We start from the raw sequence: 23596 nt of genomic DNA on the forward strand, positions 1-23596 counted from the left end.
AAATGTTTATTATATATATTTTTTTATGTAGAGAAGATAAGTTTTGCTTCTTTAAAGGGAAAAATGGCTTTATAGACACTATCTTTTTGCTTACTTTTCCAGCTCAAAGGAGGAATTGAAGCATTATGTGTGCTGTTTCTATTCAGATTCCTGTGTTAATATTCTCACTACAGTTGACTAATCAAAGTGGAATCGTTTTTTTAATTGCATGTGTGCGTGTGTTCTTGGGGGCTTTCTTTGATAAGTTTTTGATTTTGGCTCAAATGTCACCTTTTTTTTTTTTTTTTGGCTTGACTACCGGAACCACTACGAAGATATCAACTTTGAGACATTATGTTGGTTTAGAATTAATATATTCTTATGTGAAAAGAAGATCACTCCAATTTTAATTATTTACTCCAAATATCGTTTTAGTTGGTACTTATTATAATAGTAGTAGGTAGACAAAGAATAAAGTGATGATCATATATTATACAAAAGGCTATTTGCTATGCTTTGATAATATGCTGAATTTATGTATGAGTAAGGAGGAAGTATCATGCTTTTAACACATTTGTACTATAAGACATTGAATGGAGTATCCAGCCAGAAATTCTTTACCGCAGCTGCAGAACATAGGATGCTTTAAATTACTTTGTGCTGTTATATCATCTTCAAAAGCCTTAGTAATGAAGTTGGTAGAACAAGAGAGTAGTGGTTTCGTCTTGACCATTATCAAAGAGTTTTATGATTTTTTATTTTTAACTTTTGTCATAGTTTTTGTGTCTCCTGTTTAGGCATTATAATTGACTTGGCATTACTCATTCCAAACACCATGCATTACTCATTCCAAGCACCATCATGGCATCACATAATATTGAAACTCAAGGAAATGCGATCTAATAACCTTTACAACCTGTTTGGCAGGTGAAATTAAATAGCAGTAACATGAATAAATCGACGTATAAGTTTGATTAGAAATTATCATCCTAATGTCCATAGTATTGCTATTGCGTCCCCAAATTTGTAATTTCCTCAATTATGGCTATTACCCCTTAAGTGATTATATGTGGTATTTGAAAAATATGAAGAATAAGAGAGGATGAACTAGCATCACCACTCGCATTGACATAAGACTTACAAATATTTTAATTTAGATACAAACTCATTCTCATTACCACTTGTCAGATTTTTCTGTCATAGCATTTGATGAAACACTTTTTTTTTTTTTTTAGACTTCGATGATTTGCACGCATAAAGAATTAAATTGGACTTCGGTGTAATTTAAAATAAGGCTCGTACCCCTGCTATTCACAATTTTAATTTATTAATTTTTAATGTTTTCCTCTCCTTTGCTAATTTTGGAGTAAAGGTTGTCTTTTTTTTTTTTTTTTATTTTTTACATGCAAAAATTGTATCAGATTCAGCCAGTATTCGGAAATTTATTCTTTTTTTCATATTTCTATTTTAAATCTTTTGTTTCCTTTTTCTAAATTTGTATCTCTTAAGTCTTGATAGTGATCTTAAATCATCTTGTTGAAAATCATTGTTAACACTTTGATATTGCTCAACGAAAGTATGAAACTACTAGTATGAAGCCTGAATTAGAAACTAAGTGAATCAGATGTTTTGTATATCCTTTTAATGAATTCCGTATTAAAGATCACACAATTGCTTTATGATGATAAACATAATGCTTACCAAGTACCAACTGGTTGGTTGTTTCTCAGTTTGTAGGAACTTTGACTGCCACTTTCAATCCATGCATCCATGTATGATTATTGTTTATAGAGTGAAAAAAGGAGTTAATTTGAGCAAAGAATAAGGGAAATAAGGGGATGGAAAGAGAGGGTCAAGTTAAAGGCAGGATAAGTACTAACTTTATGGCTTTATATGCTCTAAGAGGATGTATTTGGAGGATATATCATCTCTGTTTCTTCCATAGCTATTATTCAAACAAAGAATATGATCCATCTCTTCTTTTATTTGCACTTCTCTTATGCCCTAGCATAAAGAACTGTTATAGTGGCATTGTTATTTTTGTCATTTGTGACATATTGAAGTCATTGAACACACACATATTATACACAATCAAGGGAAAAGAGAATTCTGGAGGGTGATAGTGGAATACATGAATATACTTTCTCGTTCAACTTCAACATAAGTGATATGCTTATGATACATTGTTTTTAAGGCACATACAACTTATTGGAACTCATACAAAAGCCAGGAACTAGAAAGTGAAAATAGGCACTACCTAAGGGCTAGATGTATATTGTTACAATGCTCATTGGACTATGGGTGGTGAAAGAAAGCTAAGTTTTCTATTATGGGCCCTTACTATACAGGTCAAAGTTTCATTGACATGATATTACCTATTTTGACATAGATAATATAATTACGCTAAATTAACCAGTTAATGACATGTTCTTTTGCTGGCAACTGGGAACAAACTGATCAGGGGAGGAAAACATCTTACTTTCATCTACATCCATTCTCCATAGTGTGTCTGGACAATATTCCCACAAAGGAGAAACCATTGTTGAGCAAGAAAAATTGCTTCCTTCGCGGTAGCCATCGAGAACTGGTTTTATTGGTTCTTCTGAAGTGATGTCTTTCCATATGTCATCCATGGAATAAATTTCTTCCTCCCCGCTCTCATCTTTCTGAAATTTCTTTCCTTGCAGAGCTGATGTATCAGGAACTACTGTGCTGTCAAAGCTTTCTGTTGTCTCAGTAGCAGTTTTTGAATTCACTGCTCGATTGTTTGACGAAGAGGAGAAATTTGATGTTGTTGTAGTTGTTGATGATGATGTTGATGGAGATGTTTCTCGCTTCTTCTCTTGTGCTTTCTTCCTCATATGTGTCCTCCAATAGTTCTTTATCTCATTATCGGTTCTCCCCGGTAATCTTCGGGCAATCCGTGACCATCTGCATGGGATCAGAAGGTAAACTTAACAGTTGTTAAGCAAATGCTTGATTTTGAACTTTTATGTATAATATAGTTTTGTTGATATTGAATTATTAAACTTTATGTAGGATACTGAAATACATACCTATTTCCCCACTGAGAATGAAGTTCAAGGACAAGTTTTTCTTCATGAGGAGTCATCTTTCCTCTTTTGAGCCCTGGATGCAGGTAATTTACCCATCTTAAGCGGCAGCTCTTACCTGTTCTTTTCAAACCTACAAGAAAACTGTGGTTAAAATGGATGCTCCTTTTAAAAGCTCCCCATTCTTCAAACAAGCATACCTATCATTTTTCTCCCGCCACCTTCAAACCTGAAACTTTAGCTATGAAATCCCATCGCCGGTCCCCAAATAATCCCACAAAGCAGACCAGTTGAAGGTCTTCTTGCTCTGTCCACGGACCCTTCCGGATTTCTTCTTGAACCATTCTGACCTTTTAGTTTTTTTTGCTCCAACTTCTTCTAAGATTGGTTTTACCTAGTAATGGTCTTATGGATACATGGGGAGTGCTACATACTACTAATATTTATATTAAACAATTTACAATATTTTAAACTTATAAGATAATCTTGATATTATTTGAAAATGCTGAATTTTATCATCACCTTACATGTGTTCCCCACACTTTTGTCTTTTGATAGGCAACTTATGCATGTGATGTAAGCCACTAAAAATTAATTTATCTTTAGAAGAATTGATATATTGCTATTAACGTGATTGGCTTTTGTTCTCATCATACTAAGTCATAGTGCTATTACTTGTTATTGGACCGGTTAGGAAGTCACACTTTTTCCATAGATACAACAGTTTAACTTCTAAGTGTTGCCTCTGTAAGTCTGTAGTTTGTATAACCTCAAATTAAGTCACAGTGTTATTATATGTTTTAGAACCGGTTTGATTGTCACGCTTATGCATAAGTATTCCTTGTTTCAAGTTTCAAGTTTCTAGCTTTTCAGTTTTTCTTTTTTCTTTTCTTTTCTTTTATTTATTTATTTATTTATTTTTTTTTTTTTGGGGGGGGGGGGGGGTGTTGGGGGTGATTTTGTTCACACCTGTCCTGTGCTCTAGATGAGAATTCAAAGAATCAAGTATTCCCTTACTTATCTGAGCAAAAGCATTGTCAGTTTTGTCGCTCTAATTATATAAAAAGATAGTTAAATTTGAAGGAATAACTAAAACTGGAAATCTATTTTGGTGTCTGTCATTTTTTAAGGTATTTACTTTTTTTATGAAGTTGGTAGATCAGCGCCCTACCCATCCAAATTGTGATGTGCTGGTGGCATGCCTTGACTTTGGTGGAGGCCACCCATATGAAGCTGGGGATAAAGGAAAAGTAGATAAAGACAAAAGCTTAAAAGTAGTATTTGCTCTATTAATCTCTGATAGTTTGTTTTTTAGCAGACTTTTCTCTGCTTAAAAGAGAAAATAGTATTCCTTTTTAATTTGATATAATACTGCAGCATATGCTGCTGCTAAAATAAAGCTTTAAAATGATTGCAATTATGGAAATGACAAGCTATGGAAGCTTATAATTCAATGATGTTCGTAAGTTTTAGTTTCTTAAGTATACTGATAGATTATCTAAATTTGTAGTGAAGAAAGTTGCTTTGAAGTTTCCAGATATTTATGTGATTATGGATATACCATACTTAATCCTAGTGGAGCTGGTATATATTGGTAACTACATTTTACTATGTGAAGGATGCTATGATCTTAAACATCTAATAAAGCAATAAGAAAGCAATTAGAATTAGATTTACATACATTTATTTACTATCATAAAGGAATTAATGATTTGACAAAGAGTGCTGCCTCTATATTATTTGCTTTCTTTCTTTCCTTTTTTTTTTTTTGTTTTTTTTTCCCCTTTGAGAATCTAGTGCTTGGATTGATTGAGAAACGTAAACAATTAATGATTGGGAAGTAGAAGTACTTGGTTCATGGAGTGTGGAATGAGCATGAGATAATATTTCTCCATATTTCAGCCTCTTAGTCTCTCTCTCTTTCATTTTTTATTTACTTTAATTTGGTGAAAGATTGTTTATGAAGGTAATTAGACAAATATTGTATACCAATGATAAAGATCCCTGATATCCAACCTCTTGGTTTAATGATGAGTTGTATATGCATAGACTTGTAGAGGCCTTGTACAAAGAGATTGGTCAGCTTTATTTAATTCCTTTATAATTTTTGTTTCTCATCTATTCTCCATCAGAAAGTAGTCATTCTTCCTCCAATACATCTACTTGTTTGTTTATAATTATATGCTCCCTCTGTTTCACTATGATTGTCGTATTTTCCTATTTGAGATGTTAATGTCGCTACCATAGTTACAATCTTTCTCTCTATGCGTTGAAGCCTTATTCCTTACAGCATCACTTTGTGCTTTTATCGTTCTTTTGACTTTCTCAATATATATGCATTTACGGTCAATTATGACAACTAGTAAAACAGAGTTATTAATATACTTGATAACTTTAATTCTGATTTTTTCTCCATTTTTTTTCTTGTTCTGCACCAGTAATATTTGTTATCAATACACATCTAAAAGCTCTCCATGCAAAGAGGGGAAAAAAAAACACATAGCTTGAAAATTAAAGATGAAATGCTTTTTCAAGCACTGCAATTTCTATGAGTAGATCTGTAGATGTGATGCCGTCCTCTTTGATGACAAAGATACTACTACTCAGATTACTTTTGTCCTTGGTTGAGCTATATTGATGATTGGGGTTGTAGCAGTTTCATCTAGGAACTGAGATAATATTTAAAATTCCAGGAAAAGAAAAAGACAATTAATTTCTTTGCATTCGATAATCTTATTTGATGGCTGATGTGTGGCTATAAAAGTTTCTACTGAGATAATATTAACTAATTGAATTCATGAAATGTTTCTTTATGTTAAGGCTCACAATTTGGATGATTTTGGGTTGAGCTAGGTGCCTAGGTGTACTCTTATGGAATAGCAAATTTTCATTTTTGATATTTAATTATGTATCTGTTATATGATGATATTGTTTTTTGTTTTTTGTTTTTTAAGCTTTTCAAAAAAAAAAAAAAAAAAAAAAGATATTGTTTTTGGTGCTTGTGAATGTTTGTGATAACTGGTAATTGAAGTGCTCTATATTGACTTGCCTATTGTCTACAATCTATTTATCATTGCTTTCCAATTTTAGTGCTTTTATCCCTTTTTAGATCACTTGCTAACCCCTATGCTTTAGTTTGTTTGAATGTGCCTTAACTTTCAATTATTTTTAAGAGATCTGGAATTGAGATGCTTGGTTGAAAACAGAGAAAAGCTGTGGATCTCCATGGCTTACAAAGTTACAATTACTTTCATTGGAGCATACAATATTCTTTTCTCTTCTAGAAATTATATACTTAGGCAACTATAAGGTAGCACTGTGAAATTGTAAGATGGGAAGATGTCACTATATGGGATAATGGTATTTTATAAGCCATTGGCATAATTTCCAATATCTTGTTTGTGGTAGGGATGCTTGCACTGTATTTGTTATTGTGTTGAAAGAATGATCCATGAATAAATTAGATACAATTGACAAACATGTATCAGGTTGCTTTCGTGTTCGTGTCAAAGTTGAACGAGTTGAAATACTTGTTTAATTAAACGTGTCATGTCATGTTGATCTGCTTAGTTAAACAGGTTAGAAACCTTTGACACTAACTTGCTTTTCTTCGTGTCCGATTTGTGTTGAATAAAATGAAGTTGGCTTGTACTAAAGATTTTGTATGGATTTCAAAATTATAGTAAATTATTTGTTATTTCTCTTAGGTGGGATAAGTCGTGTCAATTTTGTGTTGGAAATCTCAAAACTAATTCGACTTGTTTAACTAAACGTGTCATGTCGAGTTGATGAGTTTAATTAAATGTGTTGTAAACCCATAACACTAACTTGGTTTTTTTGTGTCTTGTTTGTGTTAGCTTTTGCCAACTCTAAAATTAGATGCTCTTTCATATCTTTAGGGATCAATATAGTGGAATGAGAGTGAAATCAATTGCAAGAAGATGAACCAGCATGATATATTAATCACACATTAAGTCGACTCATAACTTAACCTTGAATTTTATAACATCTGGTATGAGGAGGCAGCCAAAAGAGACTCTTTTGACTACAAACCACAAAAGATAAGAGAAACTTGTCTACATTATTACTTATTGATCTCTCCCAGCCTCTTGAACCCTCACAAAAATACTTCAGAAAGATACGAAGTAGTAATAACTGATATGACAAAATAATAATATAATGCTGATGCCACTTCTTGTTTTTTGCCTGTTTATCAGTTTGTTTAGCTGGTTTACTTTATCTCTGGCCTTGTTCGTTATCAGATGTGGAATGTCATGTAATTCTTCAACTTAATTATTGTTTATCTTGAATAATTTATGGCACTCCTTATCTTGTGCAGCTAGTGTTGTAACCACCACAAAGGAAAAATCCAGATAAAAATAGTAATCCTTGATAAGCTGATATCAAGCTCTCAAAATACTAGGACTGGACCACTTGCTTTGTTCAAAAGGTATGCTAAGCATTCATATTATATAAAGATTAGATCTACCATGATATGGTTTTTAATGATACCTAATATATTGTTTTATCATACTCTGCCTCTTTGGTTTTATGCGCTCATTTTTGAGGGTGAAGGATGTGATTAATTCTATTGTTTTTGAAGTTATTTTGGAATATTGTCTAATTGTCTGTTTGAGGAACACATGTGTCTGAACACTACTTATTGATGCCATGGCTCCTGGAATCTAGGACTTTGTCGCATAATAGGATCTATTTTATCACTGTTATTCCTGTTTTTGGGTTTAATATATATTATTGTTGTATTTAAGGAGCCTCTGATAGTGACATTTGTTATATGTACCTGTATGCAACTGAAGTGTTTGGCCTTTCCTTCCTGAAGAATCGACTGAGAGTCGTGATTATCATGATTAATGAGTAGATAATAAGTGAAATAACCTGTGTGTTTACAAGAGCCGAAAAGCTTAGGTAGTTATCAAGGAGCCATAGTTAGGATTAACTGATGACTCCTTGTGTCCACTGTCTGATTGTCACAGGAGAGAATGGTACTTAGATTGCCGTCCTCTTCTAGCAAGAATTCATGCCCTTCCTAATTTATGTATAATTAATGATTTCTTATGTCCCAAAAGAAAGTTCCTATTATTATTTTGGAATGTCCTAAAATGAAGTTATTCTTTCCTTTTCGAGGTATTAGTGTTAAATATATCCCCTTAATGATTGGCTGTTTGGAATTATTGATATTTATAATGTAGGCAGATCTATAGAGTACGAGTACTAAAAAGCGTATTAGTTACATGACAGGCCTTAATATGTGTGTCATAAGTGAAGATAATCTTAATTTTGAGATGAAGGAAGTAATGTATTGAAAAAGAAAGTGAGGAAACGAATCTCAGTATAAGAGTTCTAAAAATTCTATATTGAGAAAAATTGTTGATAACTTGAATTTCAGCATGGAATTATATGTTAATACATTGAGTTGGATAGTAGATATTTACAATACAATATCAAGGAATTCTTAGTTCTTTATAGTTGATTTATTTTGTTTCTGCGTATTATATTGGGTGCCGAGTGCATAATTATTATTTTTTAATCTAGAATTTTATTGCCATTTTATATGTCAAGCTAGTAGATTATACATTGGACTGGCCTTACTTTCTCTGAAGCCGTAGAGCAAGGACCATGCCGTTCTTCTGATATTCCCTTTTTTTTTTCATTAACCTCCTCTTTATAATTAAACTTGAGAAAAAGGGGCGGAAATGAGGGTGGGGGTGGTTAAGGCTTAGGCTATATATCAACTCTTCTGCTGAACTGTAAATTGACTCTTCTGCAACAGTAGAGCCAATGCTGAAAGGTTTGTTCAATAACCGATGAACGTGGTTATGTAATAGTTTTTGCGATAGAATTTGTGAAAAATGATATCCTAGTGTTGCTTTGAACGTTTACTTCCTCCAAAACTTTTGCTTTATTACACAATCTGATAAGTGCTATATGATGTTGTGCACGTTTATCTGCAATAAAATTTTCTGCACTAGTGTGAGGGAGAGTGCGATAATTGTGACAATTCCATTCAGCAGGTATAACGTAAGCATTTATTTTCTCCATCAAAGTTTATTAGTAGGTGGGGTGTGGGTCCAATTTGTGTTTTGTGCTGTTTGACGTGGATGGGGTCAGTAATCTCTAAATACTGTCATATTTTGTGGTGGGAATTTTAAATGAAATTCTTTACTTGAAATTTTGAAGTGATTACCCCAAATTGTGATGGGACTCTTGGGAGAATGACAAAATTGATTTTTAAATATGTGCACTGAGCAGTATTATAATGTGAAACTTGGAAAAATACGTTTCTTCTTCGGCCAATTGGCCAAACTTGGTACTTGAAAAGATGTAGCTATTAGATCTATTTGTGGATTAAAATACTAAGGAATTTCTTTTATTGCTTATCTTTTTGAGATATGAACTACTCCGTATTGAATGTGTGCCTTTTAATGGTATGTGTATTATATTTGTCTATTTGCTGAAAAATTTTTATATGCATTCTGAATTCTGTTATATGTGTCTGATTAACTTTAAAAAAATACGTTTTTTCTAAGGCCAAACATGATAATTGAAAAGATATGAAGTGGTATTAAAATACTAAGATATTTTTTTTTAATGCTAATCCTTTTGAGATATGAACTACTACGTATTGAACGTGTACCTTTTAATGCTGAGTATTATATGTGATGAAACATTATTATATGCATTCTGCATTCTATTATTTGTCTGGTTATGCAATGCATGAACGGTGTTGTATGCGTGTACAGTGTTGCATGTGGGCAAAAAGGGAGGTAATCAGAAGTCTTTTATTCTGGTCTATTAAGATCGATACCCTAGTGTGGAATAGATTTGATCTCAACTCTCATTACCAACTAATCTAATTAGCGTCCTCATAATCTCATTTGTGGAAGTAGTAATAAGTCTTTAAGATTGAGAAAGCAAGATTAAATTGCATGCACTTCGATTGACCAAAAAAATTTAGCTACTTTTTTGGAGACTAATTAAAAAGGAGGGGAGCTTTTCTTTTGATGAGGCTATTCTAGTTTTGGTTTATACTCTTGGGCCTATTAACCAAAAATGCCAAATTATTTGAGTATTTTTTAATAAGAAAGGGCAAAATGTATGTAATTGTAGATTCTTGTGTCACCAGAATATGATTGGGGGCACTTTTATCTTATGAATTCACCCCCAATTTCTTCATTATTCTTTTGTAGTGGTAAAAGTATTTCTTGCCATTGCATTACATATTTACATGAACACCTTGAACCAGCTTCGTAAATTTTGATCTGATCTGGAGCAAAAGGTCCCTAGTTGAGTAATCCTTGAGGTTCAACTTAGCTACCTTCAAACTTTTTATTTATCTAGATCTATGTAAATTGAATTACTTTCACCTCCTCCTTCATTGGACTTTTTATACTTGTATTATTTCCAACTGTTAACCAATTCCGTCTTTCCTAGTTATAACTGTTGGACGGGACCTTTTAATGTGTATTTGTTTGTAATTCTGGAATGAGTGAAGTTTGCTGTATTGAATGTCTTATAGTATACCTTAAAACATTCTAATGGTATACACTCTATGCAATATGAAAGCTGCTGTATTGACTGTCTTATGATAACGAGGAACTAGATCAAATTACCATATGATTATCATGTGTGATTCCTAAGATTCAAGTCAAGTTGTGAGATTGCTAAATTATGTATGATATACAATCTCTGAATTATTTTTGGAAATTTCTGATATGAACAAAACAACAAGTTTGAAGATGGGCTCGAAAAATATTATTTCATTGTTATTACTCTTATTACTGCTTACCAAATTGGTCATCAAGATTTTAGCTGAGAGATCTTTTTTGATGTTTTTCCTGGTGTAATCTAGACTGAGGAAAAGCCATAGTCGGTAACTCTGATCAACCAGCCACTGCCCTTTCTACTCCTATAGTTGATAGTTCTATTACTTGAAAAAGTAGTAAAAGTCCTAAGATTTCTATTAGTCATCACCAAACCTTAAATACTTGTGTTGGGCTGCTTAATGTGTTTATCGAAATGCAATTAGGCCGAGCAAGAAATACTGTCGGCAGATGCCAGACTGCCTTTCTTCTAGCCACTTTTCCACTTTGGTTTCTTTTAATTTAATTTTCTGGATGATTAGCAAATATAGCATGGTCTCTGTCTTTTAACTTTTTCTCTTAACATCTAACCACCGTTTGGTAATTGGTACGGAGTATTAAATAATGGTAATGAAAATGAATTTGTACATAAATTTGTACGAGAGACTTAATATCCATTCCCATGGGCCATGGTAATGAATAATGATAATGAACCTTAAATTCTCTTTTTGTTCACAAATTTCTATTATTAGTGGGATCGGGTAGTAATGGACATGTATGAAGGAAAACAAAAGTTTGAGGATGAGCTTATATTATTGATATATGGATGTTATTTTGCTCGTTAAATTACAGTTGAATTCATTCTCATTACTAGTATTTATAACCCGATTACCAAGTAGGTTGTAAGAGTATGTTCTTTTACTGTAATTTCCTCTTATGGCATTGAACCTAATATTCCTGTTTTTACCCTTTTGTAGTCATGAGTTGTACTTTTAGTTTTAGCCCCTATCTGATCTATTAAGATTATTTATAGTGCTTTGTGATATGTTTTTATTTTCCTCCACCATACATTTATTTTGAAAGGTTTACAGATTAAGGCCTTATATTTTTATTTTATATTTTGAATTTAACCTGTAGCTTAAGGCCTTAGACATAATTTTCCTCGGCTGATTGAGATAAGTTAAAACGAGTAATTCGAGTTAAGCAGTGTTGAGAAATATTTCTTTCTGTGACTAATCAACCCTTTGTTGAGCGTTAGATAGCTCAGGCCTCCGGTACACCTCAAAATTGTCCTGAAATCGAACCTTGTTTATAATTTGAACTTCATTTCAGATGTCCTTGAAGTATATTCACCTCCTGCTTCAAATCCTTGACCATCCAGGAGCATAATTTTCTTTTATCTAGGCATTGGAGAAATAGACGGAATCATGGTTGTTGGAAATATTACATTTTGGATGTTTGCCCGTCAATCGACTATTCAATTATAAGCGTAGCTCTAGTGGAATAACTTGTACCTTTTTTTTTTTTTTTAAAAAAACCTTTTTGCCGTAAAAAATGTAGGAGGTATATTCTCACTTTTGGTACCTTTTGTGAGAGGAAAGCCTATTGAAATGTAAATTTAGTAATTTGTGGAAATCTTTTTGTTATATTTTAGTAATTTATTAATTGTTTACGCACCAATAAAGGCCACCACCAAAAAAATCTTGTCCGCAAAACCTCGAAGAACTATGCAAAAATCACACCACCAAAAAAATCTTGTCCGCAAAACCTCGAAGAACTTTGCAAAAATCAGTACCCATTAAGGATTTGGAAAGTCATCCTCAGTCTTGATCCTGATATGGCAACAATCCACTATACTCACCTTTTCTGCTTTTCGGTACAATTCCTTTCCACCACAAATCTATGGAGAACCAAAATCATATACGTAAATCACCTGTATATGACAAATTTGTGTGTTTCTGTGTGCTTTTAACTTCAGCAATAGTAGATATGACAATATGTGTGATTGTGTGAATAGTGGCAACAAAAATGACAAATTTTTAATTAGCTACTCTCTAGTCTCTACGATTCTATTATACACGGCTTTTTATTATATTATAACCATTAAGTTAAGGCCTAATTGGTTTTATTTACATGGTGCTTTGTATTGTAATTGATAGAGTATAAAACATATTCTTGGGCCTCAACCATCAGCTTAAGCTTTTGGTTGAGTTGGTCCTCTAACATGGTATCAGAGCCAACATGACACAAAGGTCACGGGTTCGAATCTCATCCACCCCTCCTAAAGTGGAATTAATTCGCACCAGGTATGGGTGGGCCTGTGTTGCATCAACATTTCAAGTCCAAAGGGCCTTTCATGTGAGGGGGAGTGATAAAGTATAAAACATATTCCTGGGCCTCAACCATCAGCTTAAGCATATACGAATTATTTTTCTTCAAAGAAAATATACTAGTACATATTTTAGAATGACCTATATTTAGAATAATAACTTACAAAATCAAGAAATTAAAGAAATTGATTATTGCGTATAAAACAAAAGTGCTTATATGAATAAGTTTTATATCTTTTTTTTTTTTTTTTTTTTTTTGAAACAAATTAAAACCCCTTGGATTGTAAGGCTGTTTAAGTTGAATTGTACTTAACAAATAATTTGAGCTAAGCTAAACTGAACTTATTATTAGTTTATTATTTAGGGCCCGGTCACTTTAGCTTAATTTCACTTTAGATCAGCTCCTAATTTCCTTCTCTTATAAAATATCAAATAGGCCCTTAAATAACAATAATAATTACAATAACAATAACAATAATTGATTTGAAAGAGGTTTTATCTTAAAACCATATGGCAATAAAGGAGTAGCCTTTTAGCCTTATAAAGTGATTAATTCTTTCTTTTTCAACTAATATGGGATACTTACATGTGATGATACTTGAGAGGTTTATTCTTCAATACTATTTCACTTGAGCAATATGGCTACGTTATTGTAATAGAACTCCGCAAGTCCTTATTGGCTATAATCTTGTCCGTATATCATGTAATGGACACTACTACTTGGACTTGGACTAATGTATAAAGGGTGAGTGACAAATGTAGGACTTTAGCTGTAAATGGGCTGTTGACGTGGGCTTCCTTAGTTATAAATTATTCCACGCTGGCCCAAAAGTTAGCGGGTATCAATTTAGACATTTGTTGGGTTTCACTATCTAAATATTTGGGCCCATTTTTATATAAAAAACCAATGTAGCTTATAGCTCATTCTCTTATTTGCTTGAGAAAGGTTTTTATTTGCCGAGGTATGATTTTTCAAATTTTGCAAATTAATCTATTTGTCTATCATGTAATTACGCCGTACCTTCTTAAAATAAAAAGGTTCTCTAGTAAGTACTATTTATCGCCGTAAAGGCAGATGATGTGGACGAATAGTACTCTATAACGAAAATGTTACCCCCTCCCTTTATTAATGGTAAACCATGATTAATTTAGGTTTATCCAAAGGAATCAATTTCAAAAATCATAACTATCCCTCGTTGTTTGAATTTGTGTGTTTCCCGCCATACTAATGTAAGTATTTCTTTGGGATACTTGTAAATAAGCTCTGGTAAAAGAGAGTGTAGGCTGTGACTTTTTAAAAGTGTGAAAATCAGCTTAATAATCTGGCAAATAGATGTGGTGTACCCTCACACTAAATACTGTGATTGGACTACTCTAACAAATATAATTGTGGGTGTGTTTGATCACTAATACCTGGATTTGACTACTCCTTTATTATTCACATGACTGTCCCTCTTTTTTTTTTTTTACCATCCTACTTTTATTTTCATGATTCTGTAACTGTAGAATTTTAAAAAAAAAATTACTTTAGTAGATGGATAGTACTTCGTATGTAATTGGGTACAAATATATTTCATCAATTGCCTGATCATTGTTGTGCTGTTTTGTTTGATTGTCTACTTTAGGAGGTTACTTTGTCATTTTAAATTTGTCTGGAACTACTGAATTTTCCATTATTGAAGATTCTAATTTGGGTTATTTCTAGGCAATTGTGATTAATGACTGTTTTCCTATGTGTGATTAGTGAAAGATCATAGCTTGTTATGGTTTATTACTAGCCTGTAAGTATGCTCGATTTTGTGTAATTTCTGACTTTCTAAGAAGCCGATTGTTTGGTTAGACAAAGGAAGTAACACATTCAATTCCATGATGTAAAACTTCCCACTTTCTTAGTAAATTGTTGCATAGTAAGTTAGTAAACTTATCCTGTAGTAATGAAGTATCCCATTTTCTTGCTTTGCCTTCCTCTGTAGGTTCCATGAATGAAAAATAACTGAGTTCCAACTTAATTTGCTATCATACAATTATTACTAATACTGTAGTGTTGTAACTAATTGAGTAATTGTGTTAATGGACTACCTGTTAATTGAGAAAACAATACTTGAATGTAATTTTGTCTATTTTAGAGTAAGACTACAGTCCTTGTCTTTCCTAAATTTGAAAAAGTGATGCATGCTACTGGCCACTGGGCCATCGGAATATAATTATGTGCCATTTAAGTGTAATGTGTTATGTTTTTATTAGCTTGCTAAAACTTATATGGAACCATTATCATTATAATAGTCGATGAAATGTTAGTCTAGAAACAATTTAAACTATTGTTGAGGGATGATTTTTAGTCGCTACTCGCTAGAGCCATTACAACTATTGTATAGATAGGACTCAAGAGTTACGTTTTGGCGATTACATTATTAATTTAACCAAATGGAATTGATACAAACAAGTTTGAATCTACTCCCTCCATTTTTATATATGTTGTGACCAATTCGGATAATTGGATTAAACCAACTAAGGTTCCTGCTTCTGTCATATAATCACGTGAAATTTCTCTTTGATATAATGCATATACGACGCCGTCTAGACTAAGGTCGACTATTCAAAATTCCGCAGATAAATTGGACTGCCCACCTTATATATAATCTGCATGAATGAATAAATCCCATCTACACATATTTCCAAACACTCCCAAATCTTTCACAACTTTGGATTTTTTTGTTCAAATATAAAATGGACCGTATAAATATTATATTGGTCCCATTTATTAACCCTTGATTAGTACTATACGAAAAGGATGTCCTATGCATGATAGATCAAGAGTCAAGCCATTGATTCATAACAATTTAGTGATTTACTAGAAGATAACCAGTTATAATGTTCTGAATTTTCACTATCTTTATTTATCTACGTGTAGTATATATTTAAGAAGTATGTATGTATTTTGATGGCAATGTGAACAACTGAACATGTATTATATTGTTCTTACAGAGTATTGTCATTTTCTTGTTATTTAATTAATTGGAATTGGCGCATTAAAATATAAACTTTAAAACCCTCTAAATTCACGTATCTCATAATCAATTTGTTTACTTATTAGAGTTAGTTTGACTTTTTACCAAATAAGTTTTACACTAAATTGTATTTGTAGTAATGCATGAGAATATGGGATACTTCATACAATGTCTCACAAAAATTATAAGAAAGAGGTAGAGAAGAGGCCTGGAATAACACATTGGTCGGAGCTTGTGAAATAGGTGAGGAATTCGTATAGTAAGGGTCTGTTCTCATTGACTGAAATGAGCTGAAATGAACTTATTAGAGCTGAATTGAACTGAATATTTTATGAGGGAAGGAAATTAATAGCTAAACTGAATTGAACTTATTAGAACTGAACTGAACTGAATTTTTTATGAAATAAGGAAATTAAGAGCTGAACTGAAAATAGTCTGATGAGAATAGGGCCTAAGTATTATTGGATATACATTTTTAATACAATAGTTCGAAATATTTGACACCATATTATATTTTGATTTTAAAAAGTATGGTGTTCAATTCGGCCTATGATAAAGTTTCAACTATGCATGTGCTCTATGCACAAAATCATATAAGAGTAGTAATCATTTTCTAGTTTGTAATCTTTGAAATTTCTCCGTTTATGTCTCAAATTTTTGTAAGAAAAACTTGAATTGAACAATGAATGTGAAGAGAGGGATGAGTATGGGTATCTCAAAGTCTCAAAGATAGATTCTTACGCCTAAGATATGATATGATATGGTGCAGTTGATTATAGAATCCTGATCATGTCAAGGCCGTATGATGACGGTGTCTCATCAATCAACAATCATTCATTTTATGTCTTAATTAATGTTGAATTTTATGGACGGCAGTCAACGCAACCTCTAACACGTGTCTTTGTGGGCCTGGGCCTTGTATTAGCTGGACTGCTGACGTGTCAAGTCCATTTTATATTTATTTAATTTTGTTGGGGTTTGGTGAGACGTTGAGCAGCGCATTCATCGCAAGTAGCGACTTGAGTCAATGGTTTGGTGGCAGTCAAGTTTAAACCAAATGCTACTGTACTATGCAGACTACTACTAGTCCTAGTACTATATTTAGTCAACGCTTTCTTTCAATTTTTATTTATTTTTAGTAAACCCTGTTTGAATTCTTAATGTGAAATCAAACTCTTTGCTGTACATTCTCACTTTCTTTCTCTATCTATCTTAAGACAAATTTAATTAACTTTTTAAGTAGGGTTTTGTGTTTTTTTTTTTTCAGCTTATTATGGAAGACTTTAGCATTTCGAGGTACTATGTGGGTATATTTTCTTCTATGTTGCACATAAACAAAATTAGTAAAAGTGGCTTTTTAATGAAATGATTGGTCAAAACTCAAAAGAAGTGATTAATTTGTGAGCAGCCCTATTACTGTAATTATAGAGACCTTGGGAGTATGTAGTACAAGGGCGTGGTCTATACATGTGCTTGTTGTTCAATGTTCACACATAATTTTGATTGTAATGTTGTACAGAGTACTAGGTATAATGTATTTAAACTAATCAAAAAGCTTTATTTTTTAGATTTATTTCCAGTTAAATTCATTTTATTTATAGTATTATTTTATTTCAAATTAGTTCAATTCAACTCAAAAGAACATGGTTTAAGAAGAGGAGTATTCACGGAGTATACAACATTCTAGAACAATGCTTATTAAAAAATTCTACTACTTCATATTACTTACAACTCTTTAAACCATGAATTAATGAAAACAAAATTTTTGACTTTCAATTTAATTTTATTTTTTGCAGCAAAGTCTTCTTTGATGGTAATTGAAAGAAAGAAGAATTTAACAATTATTTTCAAAATTGCTGGGTACTCCTTATTAATTAGAAGTTGCAAAACTAAGATCAATGTGAAGAGACCTAATAAATATTACTTGTATTCTAATTCAAAGTTATTTTTTCAAAATAGAGTACTCCCTAACAAGATGAGTTGGCCTATTCATTTGGAAATTATAAGTCTAGGTCTTGTTTTCAGTTGGAAATTTTTAAAATTTTGGTCTATTAATTGTTTGAAATGGGAAGATGAGGTCCTCGATAAAGATTTTCTTCATTGATTGATGTTAAGTACAGTCAACATATTACAATGGTTGTAGTTTAGTTATACATTTATGAGGATACAAAGTGGTTGCAATTGATATTTGAGATTAAACATCGATCATTGGATTTGACCGATTGTTGTTTTAGTAGTTAAATTTATAAATGCAGCATAATTATATATTGATTTACGAAGTACTAAATTCCTACGAAGTATTATACTTTGTGTAATATTTTCAAAGTATTGTGTCAATAATTATCACTTAAACTAAAGAAGTGATATCATAACAAAAAACCATATTATTAATAAATTAATCCATAAAGTAAATCTTGATTTACAATATTGTTATATGATGAAGTTATGTATTATGAAGTTAATTAATTAAACCATAAAATTATACGAAGTATGATTAATCGATTGTGAACACTTCTATAACGGAGTACTAGCCGTCAATGAGGAAACCTGCAAACTCAATTCATTTGGGTAAGCTAACATTTCAAGGATCATTGTAATACTTTTTTAATGTAGTTATTACCCTTATGTTTGCATGATATAATGTCAAATGTTATAAAATTAACAATTTACAGTCGATAAGAGGACTTAGGGTCTGTTCTGATTTATTGAACCGAACCGAACTGAATTTATTGGAGCTGCACTGAACTAAACCGAATATTTTATGAGAGAAGAAAATTAAAAACTGAACTGAATTTATTGGAGTTGAATTGAAAATAAGCTGAACAGAACAGGCCTTAGTGCTTTAAATTGCAATCAACTTACAAAAATCACTCCCATGTTCCTTACTACAATACAGTCCTTTGAATACATTTATTAATCCAACATTATCAATTGACTAATTACATCTTAACTTTCTTAAACATACAAAGTCACTTCTTGTATCTTAGCATTCACATGCAAAGTCATTGCACTAAACACCACTTAAATAAATTTATAATAAGATTAACCAATTTCATTTAAATATCAATCCCTTTCATAAACCATGATCCATGAAAATGAGACCACCAAACTAACCTTATTATTATTATTTTTAAAAATCTCATCTTATATTCTATTGAATTCAATTCAACCATAAGTTGAAAAAAATGAATAAATACAAAAGGATTACTTGTATTAGAGCAAAAACTTCTGACTATAAACTCTGCCAAATTAGTACTGAATTTTAAACAAATTCTACATTTGTTTTCTTCCTCTTGTCCCATTATATTTCCCCCTTTCTCTCTCCTCATTTCTCCCCCTTCTTATTTTGAATCCCCTCTTCACTCCCCCCCAAACCTAACCTCCCTCCATTTTCTCCATTTCCTCCCCACCCCCCCCCCCCCCCCCCCAAAAAAAAAAAAAAAAAGAAAAGAAAAAACCATCATTTTAATTTAAAGCTTCTGTAATTCCTCATCAATGGCGGTAACACTGAGCAGAGGAAGAAGCGAGCAACTTCATCTCCAGAAATTCAAAGAAAAACAAGAAGATTACTCCAATATGAATATAAATGATCAACAAAATCAGCTGAAAAAAACAAGTGTAGTTCCAGTAGTTTATTATCTTTCCAGAAATGGTCAGCTTGAACATCCTCATTTCATGGAGGTTCCTCTCTCTTCTTCTCATGGTCTTTATCTCAGTGACGTCATTCATCGCCTCTATCTTCTTCGTGGTAAATCCATGCCTTCTCGCTACTCCTGGTCCTCCAAACGGTAATTAATTAATTAATCGTACTTAAATTAATAACAATTAATTTGTTGATTAATTAAAATTTAATGTTGATATTTTGATTAATTGTTTAGGAGCTACAAAAGCGGATATGTATGGCATGATTTGGCCGAGAATGATTTCATACATCCAGTTCACGGAGGAGAGTATGTTCTTAAAGGTTCCGAGATTCTGGTCGAAAATACAATTTCTTCGCCGACTGCATCCAAATCATCTGAAACGACGTCGTCATCTTCAAGCGCGAAGAATACTCCGGCAGCCGGAGATTCTGATTTTCCGGCGGTGAGGAATCGCCGGCGGAATCAGTCCTGGGGAGCGATTGACTCGCACGAGTATAAAGTATATAAGACTGAGTCAACACACGAGTTCGCCGGAAAAGCGGCGGCTGACGCGTCAACTCAGACTGACGAGAAACGACGTCGTCGGAAGGCGGTCGTTATAAAGGAAGAACCCGAGGATGAAAAAGCCGAGGAAATACAACAGACTACGGAGTTGAGTAGGGATGAGATTTCACCACCACCGTCAGATTCAAGTCCGGAGACATTAGAGTCGTTGATGAAAGCTGACGGTAGATTATTACTTGGTTCGTCGTCGTCGTCATCAACTTCATTACAAGGTGATCATGTTAATCAGACGATTGGGAGTTGTCCAAGTGGCAGAATGAAAGCATCCACTGTTTTGATGAGCTTGATTTCATGTGGATCGATATCGTTTAAAGACTGTGGGGCGGTGGCGGTGAAAGACAACGGGTTTTCATTGGTGTCTCATTATAAGACGAGGGTACCACGTGGCACACTAGTCGAGGACGGGGGTAATGAGATGATGATGGTGGAGATGGAGAATAATGTCAGTAGTAAGTTTGCGAAGATGGCGTTGGAAGATAAAGAGTATTTTAGCGGGAGTTTAATAGAGACTACGAGTAAGAAACAAGACCTTCCTACTATGCTTAAACGATCTTCTTCTTACAATGCTGATAGGTAAACACTCTTAATTTCCTTATGTTATTTCATGGCTGTTTTAATTTTTTTTTACAGTAGTATGTTTGTTTGGTTTATCTACTATTCTACTGTGTGAATGTTCAATGCTCTAATTTAGAGTAAGTTTATATGACATCTTTCCGTAGAGAATAAGCCATACGTACATTTTTTTTAATTATTGGGCAGATTTCTGTGTTCTGATCTTGTTGCAGCTAGAGTTTCGGTAAATTTATGATAGTACCTATTCTGGGAGTAATAGTTTTACCCTTGATAATGATCACTTTAACTACATTACTGTATGATTACTCGTAATAGTTTTGTTCACTATCTTTTCACTATGAAAGGACAAATAATAACCATAGTAAGACTCATAATTTCACGCAATAGTTTTTTCGAATGTATTAGACAGTAACAAATCTTGATTAATTAAGTGGTAGTGAGATAAATTGCAAGCAAGTAGAGTTACACAATGATAAGCATAAAATTTTAAAAATGTGATGGTGAAGACAAATATTTTTGAGTTGTATAACTTACTTGCAAGTAAAGGCCCCTACCCCTGCCCACTTCAAAGGCTATCATATAGCGTTAACCTGAGGCCAGTAATTAGGTAGTACCCGTACTATCTTTTTTGCAAGATTCTTGCTGATCTAGATCATATTCAAGGACTGTAGTAATTTACTCAAATGTCATTATTTCATTTTTTTATGATATCATCTTTCTGTGTTCTGATCCCAGCTTTTATTTTACTCGTATTTCGTGTATATGTTTTTTCAGACATATTACCTCCGTTTTTTATTAGTTATACGTTTTGACTTTAGCACTATTTACACACCTTTTTTTGATCATGTTTTATGATTTATATGTAAGGAAAAATATAGTCAAGTGAGATCCTGTTAGATTCGTCACAATGTATATTTTCATAATATCAACTTTTTATAATTTTTACTTATCGATAATAAAAGATATTAATGATTTAATTTGTGCATTGGCAAACGTAACTAAAAAAACGTGTCAACTAAAAATAAACGGAGGAAGTATCATTGATTTTTTTACTAATTACTACTACTAGTTTCCATCGTTAAATTTTGCATTATCTTATGTATGTTCCGTGTTATTAGCTTCTTTTTGCTCCTCCCTAAATGATTGTTTAGGATAGCAGAGTTAATAAAACTCTTGCCGTTCTCCTAGTGGCCAAGGTTCGAACCCGGAACCTCACGGGTTAGACATGTTACACTTACACACTAGCTTGCATTGATTACTAGCCAAAAAAAAAAAAAAAAACAAAGATTTTTGTGGATCTATTGTAATAAGAACTACAGCAGCATGTGACAGCATTGGAGCATATGCATGCGTTATCAGACCCAAAAAAAGAAAAATTGTTACATTGCAGTTATATAATTATATTGGACCACAACATGACAACAATATTCAATGTAGATTATATATTATGAAAGTACCAGTTGTTGGAAAATGAGGTTTGTAATTGACTGATTGTCGAAGGTGGTAAAATTGTGAAAGAGAAGGTGAAGAGTAGTTCTGAAATCCAGAAAGAATGCATTAGCATTTAGGATAGAGTGGAGTAACTAGGAAAAAATCAAGGGGTCATGTTGGCCGCTAGTCACATGCTATGTTAGCCGACATCTCTATCGAGTGTGATTCAAACGTCCTGTTTCTTTCCACTTTGTACATTCACATGGAAAATAGGAGTCTTGATCTTTCTACATCTTTCACTATGATATGTGTGATTAAAACCGTGCTTGTGCGATTATAATATACGAAGTATATAATAACTCGTAATAAACTCCCAAAACGCTACTTGTGTTGAGGTTTGATTGTTTTTTTTGACACAGTATGATTAGCTTTCTTTTGTTAAGATCAAAACACTATAATTGGTTTTAACAATTGGATTTGTTTTATTAAACAGGAGTGTCCATATGAAGTTGGAGGAAAAAGAAGAGGAAGGAGTTAGGGCAAAATGCATACCGAGGAAACCAAAGACTCAAACAAGTACTAGTAAGAAAGAATGTCACACGGATTCTACTCGTGCTACCATCAACAATATACAAGTGCGAAATCAATGTTAAGCGCCTTGGTCACTACTGATTCCATAATGTTACTGATTAGGACTTCGAATATGTAATGTGATTTCCTCTTATCTAACCTACAAGAATATTATTATTAGTGGTAAATTATATTATTAGGAAGAATGATGGAAATTAACGAGTTAGAAGGTTGAAAAATCAAGGGGACAAATGTTCATACGCCGTGGCTAGTACGGTGGATAACGTACATTAAAATTGTAGGAATTTCTGTAGTAGACTTTTAGTAGCAGCTGTAGTGGTAATTTTGGGAATTCGGGAAAGCTTTTGCATTTTAGAAATGTGCATGAAAAAAAAATACCATGAAAGCTCCTTTTTCATGTGAATTGACTTTTATTTTTTGAATTTGGAGCTCTAATACAAATACTCGTATTAAAAATGAAAATAAAAGTTGTCTTTTTAGACTTTGAGTTTTGGGCCTTTGATTCTTATATTTCCCTCTTTTGGGCTGTTGGTTATGAGTAGTGGAAAATTTTAAGCAAAATTATGCATTGAGTTTAGTGTTTTTAGTACAATTATGAATTAACAATTTAGCTGTAATAAAATATGATTATTATAGTGATTAGAAGAAAGTTGTTTTTATAAACTTCTGAGTTTGGAGAAAATTGATGTGCCTGATGAACCGGAGAGAAACAAGGAAAAGCAGGAACACTTCTAAGATTGATGTACTCCACTAGATTCAATGTGTTAGTAGTTTATTAGAGCCTTTTATAAGCTACAATATAAAACTAGTCATATATAGACG

The 23596-nt window shown here is 32.6% G+C and overlaps 2 protein-coding genes across 3 annotated transcripts; one reads left to right on the forward strand and one right to left on the reverse strand.

The window, feature by feature from the left end:
* Nucleotides 1-2096: 2096 nt before the first annotated feature.
* On the reverse strand, nt 2097-3505 carry LOC145569997 (transcription factor MYB59-like). 2 transcript variants are annotated; one of them, XM_081628975.1, is made up of 3 exons: nt 3262-3505; nt 3036-3165; nt 2097-2910 (listed from the first exon to the last, which is right to left on the reverse strand). In XM_081628975.1, exons 1-3 carry the CDS (start codon nt 3374-3376, stop codon nt 2388-2390), a joined length of 768 nt encoding a protein of 255 aa, XP_081485101.1. In that variant the 5' UTR covers nt 3377-3505; the 3' UTR covers nt 2097-2387. The 2 variants fall into 2 exon arrangements, with proteins under 2 accessions (XP_081485101.1, XP_081485100.1); XM_081628974.1 differs by having other exon boundaries at nt 3233-3369.
* Nucleotides 3506-19400: 15895 nt separating this feature from the next.
* Nucleotides 19401-23261, forward strand: LOC145571556 (protein SOSEKI 5-like). The gene is made up of 3 exons (XM_081630589.1): nt 19401-19759; nt 19850-20752; nt 22677-23261. The coding sequence occupies exons 1-3, from the start codon at nt 19467-19469 to the stop codon at nt 22834-22836; spliced, it is 1356 nt and encodes a 451-aa protein (XP_081486715.1). The 5' UTR covers nt 19401-19466; the 3' UTR covers nt 22837-23261.
* Nucleotides 23262-23596: the final 335 nt, after the last annotated feature.

This window comes from Chenopodium album, chromosome 12 (genome assembly GCF_948465745.1).
Source record: "Chenopodium album chromosome 12, dcCheAlbu1.1, whole genome shotgun sequence".
NCBI classification, from domain to species: Eukaryota; Viridiplantae; Streptophyta; class Magnoliopsida; order Caryophyllales; family Amaranthaceae; genus Chenopodium; species Chenopodium album.